The 12,388-nt window shown below is 39.7% G+C and overlaps 1 protein-coding gene across 1 annotated transcript in view; it reads right to left on the bottom strand.

The window, feature by feature from the left end:
• Nucleotides 1–11,197, bottom strand: part of pcnt (pericentrin) — a 73,518-nt gene extending 62,321 nt beyond the window's left edge. The window contains exons 1-4 of the mRNA XM_088607322.1: nucleotides 11,050–11,197; nucleotides 3,474–3,653; nucleotides 1,481–1,531; nucleotides 649–825 (exon numbers count right to left, since the gene is read on the bottom strand). Of these exons, the coding sequence (XP_088463448.1) occupies nucleotides 649–825; nucleotides 1,481–1,531; nucleotides 3,474–3,653; nucleotides 11,050–11,097 (456 nt within the window). The 5' untranslated portion in view covers nucleotides 11,098–11,197. The remainder of the gene's footprint in view (nucleotides 1–648; nucleotides 826–1,480; nucleotides 1,532–3,473; nucleotides 3,654–11,049) is intronic.
• Nucleotides 11,198–12,388: the final 1,191 nt, after the last annotated feature.

The raw sequence follows: 12,388 nt of genomic DNA, 5'->3' as shown, positions 1-12,388 counted from the left end.
TTAGTTGCTTAGAAAAAGTTGCTTTGTTTGCCTGGGTAATTACTGCAAAAAATATGAAGCAACACTAATACACGCAGTATTTTGGTCTGTGAACGCTTTAAAGAAAAAGCAGGAACAAAATTCATTTCAAATCATGACGAGATGTTTCAGGTTATAAAACTCAGAGACTTTATCACTTTCAAAAGTACAGAAGTGCTAACCCTTCAACCTTAAAGCCTTCATTGCCCTTAATGTTTTCCTGAACTTTCAGTTAATAGTTATACCACTGTCACTTGCCATTCCTGGTGCTCGGAGAAAAAGACAGTTAATTTTGAATTGACAATTTTCCCAACATACAGCAATTGAAGATTGCTTTGAGTAATTAAACTGAAAGCAATTTATTAAAAATGAACAGGATGTATAGTAGCAAGCAGTAGTTTTCCAGACCTCTGGGGTTTTAATATTTAAGATATCTGCAGAAGTTCATTCCAGCTCTGCAATTTATTATCTTAATTAGCTTATTATTGGCCTAACTGGATGAACGTTACCACTTCTCCCAGTGCTTCAGTCATTCAGGCACTGCTGCTTCAACAAGATCTAGAAAACATGCAAACATACCAGCACTCTGGACCAGGACTGGCCATCCCTAAATGAAACAATCTCAATTACCTGAAGCTGCTCGGCACCAGTCTGCAAAGCCAATTTCTCTTTAAGGTGCTCCACCTCAATGCTCAGCTGATCAACCGCAGTTTGCTTTCCCAGTAGTCTCTCTTCCAGGTCCACTATTCGTGCCTTATAAACCTCAACATCCAGTCGGGCCTGATCTATGCTGGAATTCAGCTCTTCCTAAAAATAAAGCCAATACGTATAATCATCCTGTTATGAAGGATTAGTTGCGTCACTGTCTCTTTACAGCAGCTCCAAAGATGGCCTATTTCCACATTGCAGGAGAATGTGTCTTCCCTCAGCTGCTTGCATAAAATTGAGACTAGGGAAACATCAAAAATGCCAATACACTAACCATAATTCTCAGATCTACTCTATTATTGATCTAAAAGACTTTAGTAATTTTTTCTGATCATAAGCCTTGAATGAATGAGCCAGATTTTTGCATTTTTATTTTACATGATAAAAACAATTACATTTATCTTCATTTCAAAGCAATGTAACTGAAAGAGGAAAAAATATTATCTTTTTTTAAAACAGTTGATCTTCAACAGCATGAACATAGTACTTTAGTAGTTTTATTGCATTTATGTTAACATATTCCACAGAACTGGTTTTGCCCAAAATGTTAACCGTTTGCTACTAGGAAGGATAGTTCTGAAAACCTGGCCAGCAAGGAACAAATATCATGCAACCTTAACTACTTTTAAAGAAAAAGTAAATGTAATAATTTAAATGTATAATTTACTTAAGTATAAGCCTACACTACAGCAAGAAGTCAAATGTGGATATTTTTTATAATGCTTCCGGGAAAAAAAAAAAAACCTTTACTTACTTCTGTTTGAGAGTCTCCTATAGTGCTACTGCTTGATAATTCACCATCAGTCTAAGGAAAGAAAAATATTAAAAATTCTGTGCACCTTCAAAAACAAACAGAAGCTACGTAAGCTAGCTGGCATGTCTTGCATGCGCCAACATTCTCAAAATCATATTTTGCACACATCTAGTCACATTAATGTTCTGACACAGGCTGAAGCCTTGCATTTAGATAGAATAAACCAGTATAAAACTGTACCAGCATGTGGCTTTTAGTGAGGAAATAATGAAATGTTGATCTCAACTTTTCAGGTGCCTAGTCATTTTAAATTTGATGTTTAATACAGATTTAGCATTCTGACCTACATTTTCTGGAACAGTATTCAAATGAAAGCTGTACTACTGCTCAGCTGTTAGACTAACTACCTCATCTCACATACGACAAAGGAAACTCTAGTTTTCCAATAGTACAGCTATTGAATCAGATGAGGCAGAAGCATTTCAGACATGGGCAGTATTTGCAGGGTGTAGCAGAATTGTTTTGGTGACTGAGTAATGAAGCACCTGTTTCACAATACATTGAACAGATTTTCAACTACTGCTACATCAAAATATAAAGTTTCTCAGACAAAAAACAAGCAAGAAAAGGCAAACCAAATTCTAGTTTATCAATGGACAAAACTTTAGTTCAATATTCTCATCAGCCATGAGAAATTTAAAAAAAATCCCTCAGCCAGAAATCAAATTTAAGTTACAGCTAATGATATATAATCCACAGGTGAGTATTGCTGGATTTGTAGCTGCTATTAATATTTGATTAATCTCATCTACAGCACATCGATTCTCAAACATGTATAGACAATACGCAGCCATATAGTATTTTTAAGACAATAGGAACATAAAGGTAGAGTACAAAAAATGGAAACCCCAATGGATAATCACAGCCCACCACATGTGTCCAGTGCAGCTGGCAGACTATGCCATGATGCAGAAAGGTGCCTGGAAAACTGCAGATGTGGCACCATTTTACAAAAACGTCAATCGGCTAATACCTGGTGTTGTTCCAGCATATCCCATAAATACTCAATTAGGACCAGATATGGTGACTGAGAAAGCCATGACATACGTATAACATCAGGGTCAGGCTCATCACACCATTGAACGACCACGTGCTCCAAGAAGGGGGGGGTTGTCACATGGGAAAACCCCTCAAATCCAGAAAGAAATGTTATAGCTATTAGAATAGACATGCCTTCTAAGGAAATGGCACATGCAGAGTTGCAGAGTTCTCTTATGTAAGTTACTCTTATGTGCTACACGCACTCATCCATTTGTTGAGAACATGGTTAGATTAATCAGTCTGAACCATATTTCCCCACTGCCTCTGCTCTTTGCACCATTAGACATGCAAAATGTGATTGCCAGTTGTAACCGATTGTAAACTACAACCTGACTATGGTATCCTGATCTGTGATGTTCAGCAAACCATTCTTAAAGCTGGCATAATTTGCAGTCAATTGATCTGCAGTTACTCGTCTAACTTTACTTTCACTTCAAATTCATGCACGGACCCTGGAATGATTCCATGTTGACATCACCTAAGAAACTTCAAACATCAGCAAGCTGAGCCATTTTGGTCACTGAAGCCCCTGCAAAATGCACCCCAACAATCACTCGTCTCTCAACGTCACCAAGGTCTCCTCTCGATGCCATCTTAGCCATTATTATAGGCAACCAAGCTTGTCCTGCATTTTTAGACAAGCCCCGAAGCATGCTGGGATGTTATATTCTTATTTAACATGAGCCACACCTGTGTGGAAGCCCTTACTCTTAATGCCCTTTTGTCCCTCATTTTATTTCCATTTTTTGTCCACTACACATTAGAGCAAATACAAAATACAGTAAAGACATGCTCTTGCTCACAGATTTCAATAGCTAAAATAAAAGCACAAGCTTTCCATAAGCTAGTGTAAATTAGTAATTCAAAATAATGAGTAGCTTGTAGGAGTCACCTCTTTGGCTGTCCTGTTGCTTTGTTTTAGTGCACTGTCAGTCAAATGTTCTTCTGTTCCTAGTGGGCGCTCTTGCGCTGAAAGGTCATGCGAGTGGACAGCCGCGCCCTTCCTCTTCGACGTCTTTTTCGGCGGATACGTGCCGTCACCTTTTGCTTTTCGCTGTCGGAAGTGAGCAAGCTGCGAAGGAAGGTAAAGGAAAGATACAGGGAGAGGTAAGTAAGGAAGAGGTAGCAGGACCACAGGATCAGCATGCTCTCACAGGAGGAAGATTGATCGCTGGTCAGAGAGACTCAGCTTTAGGAGACTCACGGGTTGTCCTTTCAATGATCATGAAACACTTATGATTTAAGCCTTAAAAAAAAACACAGAACCCTACAGAAAAAGAACAAGGAACACAAACGTTAAATGACAGCATTTAATCCCCAAACAGAGTTCAATGGTGCTGCCAAATTACTGACTCAATCCATTAATTGTGCTATTAGCAAAGCAAGTTAAAGAAAAAAGCCTCTGAAATTTGTCCTTTTGTGAGAAAGAGTCCGTTTTGATGGCTTCTCATCACAAAAGAGAATCCATCTTAAAAAAAGGAATAAAAATAATTTTGCAACAGGTCATCATGCCAGTTTTAGTCCATACAGCAAGTATCTGAACTTCTTAATTTCCAACATGTTCATTACTTAAATCCAGATAGATTGCAGGTTCTCTAACAGCAGTTGAATAAAAACCACACTCTGCTGCAAGCCTTCTGCAAATGTTACCGTGTCCGGCAGTAACACTACAATACCGGCGTCCCATTTAATTCCACTGCCCATCTCTCTATTTCTCCTTAAGCAGCTTATGATAGATTAGAGCATCTGAAACAGAGACACTTACGTACAGCCAGCATTGCTCATGACTGCCTCCCTTGACAAATAGGACTTGATCACCTTCCAACAGGGAAGCTCTTCACCAAGGTTAATAACATTAAGTGACAATTATGGATTCAAATAATGCACATTGGTGGACAAATTTTAAACCGTAGAGTTAAACTCACCTCTAATGTTCTAAAATTGAGAAACAACAAAATGTCACTTCGAAAGGCTTAAAACTGTCAATTTAGTTTTCATTGTAAAGGCTCCTGCTGAGGAAGAAAAAACATCTTCAATCAGACAAAGTACCGCCTTTTGTCACAATGATTTAATCAGAGCAGAAACTCTAGAACTATGCATAAGGGGACTGTGATTGCGACCTACTTCTGCATCCATGTGTGAATTGGAGAAATCAGAAATGCATGAAGTTACATTAGCATTGCTTGTTCTGTATAATATTCATCAACCCAAACCCTTGATTTACTCCTGCCCAACTCAATTGAAAGTAAAATAGGCTTCCAAATTGTTTAACACTATTGTTTTTCAATCATTTCTACATCTTGAAAAACGGCAAAGGCACACAGCACAGAAAAACCATGTGGAGACCATTGATCACTCCCCTACTTAACACAAGCACCTGAGAAAGGCTTCGCAAAATAATCAGACACAGATGATCATTTGCAAGCTTATCACCCAATCTGTGGTGCAATCTGCTGTTCTTTGCATTTCACCCATAACACTGGTTTTGAAATCTTACTGTACACTTGATTTTGGTACGACAACTTGAGACCAAAACCTTCACGAGCAACTACACTCAGCAATGAGGGCAATCTTTAGAACACCGAGACCTACTGTAGTGCGGCCACTCTGGTTACCACTCCTTTCAAACATGGCCCCAGCCTTCATTTATCAAGATGCACCAACACAAATAATCAAGACCTCCCCATTCACAGTGATCTTCGGACCCTCCCAAATCACCTCCTGCAGAACCCTTTCTGAACATGAATTGAGCACTTCCAACTCCATATTACTTATAGAGCCTAGAGGAAAGGATTTTCTGCCCAAACCTTTCCAGGCATGCTTAGATTCAGACCCAACATCTCACTTACAACAGGTCAATCTCCCTCAAAAACTGAATAGGCACAGCTGATGTAGCCACTTGATCTTCGAGTAGCACCTCAAAACTTCACTTGATTGTAACTGGATATCCTAATCAAACCATGGAGAACAGACCTGCATATTGCGGTTCTGTTTTGAGGGCAGCATGCAGGAGTTACACTCCAGCAGGACACTAGATTTGTTGGGAAATTGAACACTATTTATTGATATTCTACTACTAAAGCCAGACAAAAAAAAAAACTTAAGATTTTGCCTTGCACCTGTTGCCTGGTGGGATAGGCTCCAGCTCCAACTGACTCCACCTCCCCACAACCCTGAATTGAAAGAAGTGGTCAGAAAATGGATAGCTGAATGAAATTCACTCCTAATTGTACTATTAATATGTTCCCCTTCATCAAATACTAAAACTGCTTTGTCACAACTCTTGACACAAAACCTGACTTGAAGGTACCTTTTTTTTGGGCTCCAACTGTATTTTGCAATAAAGGTTTGGATGACCATTTTGTCATGCCAGTGCTTGTCGGACCACTAATAATCACACCAGACCCACTGCTAACAACCCTAACCCTGTTATTCAATCAGTAACCACAACTACATGCTACTGGAGGCAGTCGGTGCCAGTTGTCAGACTGATTCCTTCCAGTATTTACAATCCACCTTCTCATGTGCTGTGCTAAGCCTTCTCTTCTAGTCATGGTAGTCCTCTCCAGCAACTTGCTAGTCTTCTTAACCGGTTCCTGAGTTGCCCCTATACTGTGATTGACTTCACTGCTGTTTCTATGCTGCTTCCGTACTATCCCTTTGGTACTTTATTCCAAGTTTTCCTGAACTTTGACCTACACCTGTTCCGGGAAACAATTTGGATTACCTTTTTGCTTCTTTGCCCATTACCTGAACCTGCACCTGAATCTAGCCTCCTGCCTCAGACTGCTTCACCATTCCTGCGAGTACACTGACATCACACTTTTCCATCTTAATCGCAATAAGCCTGAGGTCATGTTATAAGATAAGATCACTTTATTGGCTAAATACAATTTCCTGTATTAGGAATTTGTCTTTTCACATACCCCAACTTGCTCTCCATGAGAAACACAAACAGAAGAGAAGCTTGGCGTCAGAGCGCAGGGTCAGCCATTTATACAGCACCCCTGGAGCAGTTGGGGTTAAGGGCCTTGCTCAGGGGCTCAATGGAGTAGGATTCCTCTGCCGGCTGTGGGATACGAACCGGCAACCTTTGAGCCAGAGGCGCAGATCTGGTTCTTTCCACGAGTTATGGGACAATCTTATAACCTGGACAAATGACAGTATTATGCTTGACTTTTGATCTAAAACCAGAGACATTATGGGTGATCTTTGACTTCAGGTTTGGCTCCTGACACTCATCTGTAAACCTTTGTAAATACATTTTCCATCCGAGAAATATCGCCAGGAGAGACAGGAATTCAAACTATACTTATACCACAATATATATTCAAGCTGATTTTGAAATCCACCTGTTTACAAGATTCTACAAGGCTTAACTCCCCAGAGTCTAGATGTTATATACAGTAGCTGCACCATAAAGATGCTTTAGAAAAACATCATGAGAAACCGTAAACGTCAGTAAAAGCTATAATTAGTAAGTATTACAAATGTACATGTAAAGTTAAATGCTGCATTTTTTAGAAATGGTCCATTTTACCTATATTACACCAGTTTTAACTATATTAATAGCAATGGCCAACTTCCGACTAACGCTACAGAAAGTAGAGTCTTCACTTTTAAGGTAGCTGCGTCAGCATGCATAGGCTGCAAAGCAACCAGTAAAGACTTATTCCATGTGGAAAAGGGAAGAAAAGAAACAACGTTTTGGCTGTGGAGCCTTCTTCAGGTGTCATCAGGTGAATGTGCATCACACTCGAAAAAGGCTCCACAGCTGAAATGTTGTTTCTTTTCTTCTGTATTCAGCATGGAATAAACTCTACTTGTTCCTTAATCAGCATTAGACAAAATTCTAATTCTTGAAAATTCTGTTGGATTATGCTGTAACCACTAAGAAAAAAAAGACTATTGAACCAATGAAAGGTTCTAATCCTATGCTAGTACTTCAATACAGCAACTGGTTAATTATCTTCTACGTGGCCTGAATGTTACATATTCAAATAGATCACAGTTAATTTACAGGATTCTCGCAATATTTTATATACATCACTTCCCCAGGGTATTCCAGTGTGAACATAGGTTCTGCAATTTCATCATTCCAGAAGATATTTCATGTTTTACTTTCTGTGAAAAAACTACATTTATTATGTAGTTTGACCATACAAGCATTAGTGAACACAAGTTGTATTCATAAATATTAAGATGCATAAACACAATGTAATTGGCAAACTATTTGAACCCTAATTGTCAAAAGGGATTATTTTTATTAAAACTTTTTAAATATTGGTTCAAAGAGTCCACAGAACCGATAGGAAGAACCATCTACATAGATCACCTTACTAGACATAAAATATTACAATTTTGTAATGTAACAATACATATAATATATAACAATAGTATACATTAAAATCTAGTTTTTAAAATAAGAAAGCTTCAGGGATGATAACTGTTTTGCCAGCTTACATTCTACTTTCCTCTGGTCATATATCCTCCAAACCAGGCCCTTGTGCACCACCTACAGCATCTGCCCTGTAATAACACCACACTGAGGAGAGCTGAAGCGTGGTACTTCAAAACGACCTGCTAAACAAAGGAACTGATATCCAGAAGATATCACTTCAATACGTTTCCAGTAGTACAAGGAACCTGTAAAGCTCACGTTAGTTACTTAAGCTTGCCTATACTGGCAGGCATCAGGCACAAGGGAGGATATACATGTAGCCTACTTGGGACACCAGCCAATCACAGGACACAGAAACAAATAATAATAATTGCATATACTTGCGTATATAGAACTTTTTTCTGGAGACTCCACTCAGAGCACTTTACAGGTAATGGGGACTCCCCTCCACCACCACCAACATGCAGCATCCACCTGAATGATGCGACGGCAGCCATAGTGCACCAGAAAGCTCACCACACATTGGCTATCAATGAGGAGGAGGAGAGCAGAGTAATTAAGCCAATTCACAGATGGAGGAGACCATGAATGGTAAAGGCCAATGGGAAATTTGGCCAGGACACCAGGGTAACACCCCTACTCTTTTCGAGAAACACCCTGATATTTTTAATGACCACAGAGAGTCAGGACCTCGGTTTTACTTCTCATCTGAAGGACGGCGCCTGTTTACAGTATAGTGTCCCTGTCACTATATTAGGGCATTAGGACCTACATGGACCGCAGGGTGAGCGCCCCCTGCTGGCCCCACTAACACCTCTTCCAGCAGCAACATTAGCTTTTCCCAGGAGCTCTCCCATCCAGGTACAGGCCAGGCTCACACCTGCGTAGCTTCAGTTGGGCTGCCAGTTGTGAGTGATATGGCTGCTGGCATAACGCCAGATCTCTGCATCACTACTCACAGCCAAAGGAAAAAATGTTACAGCCAGGCTTGTTTTCCCCTTCACAAGATTTGTGATTTATTAAATTAGCATTGCTGTGAATCGCAACAAACTCACACCAAGGCCAAGTTTCCAGAAACCAATTAACCTACCAGGACGTCTTTGGAGCACTGGAGGAAACTTACACAAGCACGGAGATAATACAAACTCCACATAGATGGCACCCCAGGTCCAGAAATGAACCCAGGTTTCCAACTCCGAGAACCAACAATGATAATCACCGCACCACCCTGCTGCCCATTTCCTTCATCCAAGAAGTGAAAACCTAAAATTACTACCTAATGCCACAAGAGTGACAATACATCAAAGGTACGTACAGTATGCACACCCCAATCTTAACCCCAAACTACTGTGCTACAAGGCCAGAGCTTCCGAAGTCTTGCAATACACTCATTCATATACTAAATTAATATTAACCTCTTCAGTTTCACAATCTAAAATTGCTATAATGGCAGGAAAAATGACAATAACCCATTAATTTTTAGACGTTTTTCTAAAAATGTATTTAGTACGGTAAACATCGAGGAAAACCTTCACATACTAAAATGCAAACCGTATCACAGGTTCAGCACTTTCACTGAGCTATCGGGTCTGCGTTGTTTATAACAGCTTTCTTTATTCGGATTTTGTTTTCTCCCAGACAACTCAAGAGTCCAGTCAAGACGGGCATTCCGTCTACCGCTCAGACCCTGACTGCTCGTCAGCTGTGCTGCATTTACTAAATTTAACTGCCACCTGCGGGACAAGCTAGTCTTACGCAGAAAGAGCAGTGTCAAATTCCTCTAAGAGACACCCTACATTTCGTTAACTTTAGGGAAGACTTCAGACTTGAAATAGTTTCCACTAAGGGCATGTTCCTATCTGGGGGTTACTGCAGGACTGACTATATTATCTCGTCTCTTTGACATAATCTACGTGCAATGCGCTCACAAATACGTGCTTAATCGAAGTTAACATTACACAGTAGCTAACTGCAGAAAACTGTTCTAGTTTAATGTTAGTGCCTGCCTTTCCCAAGTCTAACTGTAGCTATTGACTTTCTGTACAGAAAGAACCAGGACATGTGCTGGATAGTTTATGAAGGGTTTGTGGCAGCTTGCCGGCCACCGAGTTATTTCCATCGTAACCAGTAATAACCAGCTTGGTTCACATTTATTCAAGGGGTCGTGTAGGACACGACCTAAATGCAAAGTATTCAAAACAGAGGCCAAAGGAAAAAAAACAGATGTGCCAGCCGCTGTCTGGCAGAAGCCCATTCTGTAAAGCCCGAGCAACGAGCAGAAACGAAACTTGATGAGACAAAAAGAAAGTCGATCGGAAATGCATGATTGCATTTAAGAGAAAGCCAGGTAATCGGCTGCAGACAGTAAGTATGATGCACAAGCACGTGAAATCGTGAGTGGTGCAAATGCAAAACTCATTTATTTTAGCAGGTCTTTCAGCAAAGGTAATACAAAATTTCCCCGACAGGATAACTCACAAAGTCAATCTCCGCCCCCCCAAAACAATCGCCCAACAAGTGCACCCCTCAGACTTTAACAGTTTGTAATAGGAGTTCTTATCTTGGACAATGGATAAAGGCAAAAATTCTTGGAAAAAGCAAAGATCAAAAGATAAAGATTTATTAAACATCGAACTTTGTAACTTTAACCAAGAAAAAATAGCTACACGATCTCAGAAGCAAAACAAGGTTGTAACTACTCCTGAACGCAAATGCAGCTCCCTAATATCTCAAAGTTTAATACAAAAGAAGAAACTAGGCTGAATACGAAATAGCAACCGATACAAATGTTAGCTTTTAAATATCTGTACAAATAACAGACTGTTCTAAAAATCGTTCAACGTTACTTTTATGTTATATGGTTGACTTTGCGAATTTAATTATTTCAAACTAAAGATATTAATAAATTTAAACCATACAAACTGGCCTTTCTTAACTATACCCAGAACAGAGGAACATACGAAAGCATGCATATTTTACCTAAATTTCACTTGTGAAAAAAATAAGATGCTTCAGTAACGTAGCTAAACTTTCTTTGTATTTTTGCATACGTATCTAAAGAACTTACCTTGACTCTTCCAGCCTCTACTTTCTTCTGTCGCTCCTCTGGGTCCATTGTTGAAGAAAAAAAATCTAACAACAAATCTTTTCTTCTCTGTTCTCTGACTGCAAACTCTTCCGAATAACTGTCAGTAACAATTTCAACATGGCCGCCTTGCACTGTTAGCTCCGCCCTTATCGGGTTCTCGCAGTTGATTAACCAATCAGATCTCTGAAATGCCATTTGCTAGCCAATTACAGTAGAGGTCCGGGTCCTTTCTCCTGGGTACTGTAGTCGGAAATCATTCCTCCGTAATTCCTGAGCTCGAAGGGTATGAAATCAACCAATAAGCGGTGGTCTTTAAAAAACGAAGTTTTCAAGACTTTGTTACAGGACAGCTGTTAGGACCTATCAGTGACACCTTAAAAGTATAGAAATCAACGGCAACAACCCGCCCACTTTTGTTTTCCGAAGCTGCGCGTTATGTGTTTTGGTCAGAGCTTTTGTGATGGGGTAATTCAGAAAGGTTTAGGACGTCCTCTTTGAACATTTACCAGTCGACATAGGTGAATCCTGGACCCGGTTAGATTAAGTGAGCCAGTTAAAATAACGAACGTTGTTTTTTCCAGCCCACCATAACCACGTAAGGTGTTTTAGGGATTTGCAATTACCCGCCTAAAGCACCGCCACAGGGGTAGACTCTAAAGTACACGAAGGTAATCCTCAGTATACTGAACTTCTTGTTTTTACCCCCCAACGGCTTCTCAGTATAAACTGAAATACATCATTCACACGTGAAATTAGCACACGAGGAAACATTTTCATTTTACTTGTTTTTTCACTTTTACACACTTAACTGTATTGAGTTAATTAAATTTGTTTTTGAAACAGTGGTTCTCACCGCTGTTATTTTTAACAAACACGTTTCTATTTTTCTTAGATATTTAATGTAGAATAAATTAGCTTTCTTAGTCGTGACAGGTGGATTTAACTGGATATAGTTTTATTTTGGTAATTGGGTAAGACTACTCAACTATATACAGCACGTCGCATATATTTCGGGTCAGCAATTGAGGATAAAATTGATTATCAAACAGTCAACAAGTTTTACTTTTGAAATATGTACTTAACAGGACGGTGCAGTGGAAAGTGGTGCACCTCAATTGCTTATATTGAGATGGAGAATAATAAGCTGGAAGAGACTTCGGGTTCAGAGCTGCTTTATTGCCCTTTTATTTACAGTGGGAAGTGCTGATCACTAGGAAGACAGTGAAGACCATGGAGAGAGAAAGGCAGATGCACGCAGTTGGAAGAACACAAGGCTAAAGAGAAAGAAGGGATTCCTCACAATTTGTAGTGAGAAAAG

Source organism: Lepisosteus platostomus, chromosome 14, assembly GCF_059453375.1.
Source record: "Lepisosteus platostomus isolate fLepPlt1 chromosome 14, fLepPlt1.hap1, whole genome shotgun sequence".
Lineage (NCBI taxonomy): Eukaryota > Metazoa > Chordata > Actinopteri > Semionotiformes > Lepisosteidae > Lepisosteus > Lepisosteus platostomus.
The sequence above is the reverse complement of the archived record's forward strand: the minus strand, read 5'-3'. Positions and strand labels throughout refer to the sequence as shown.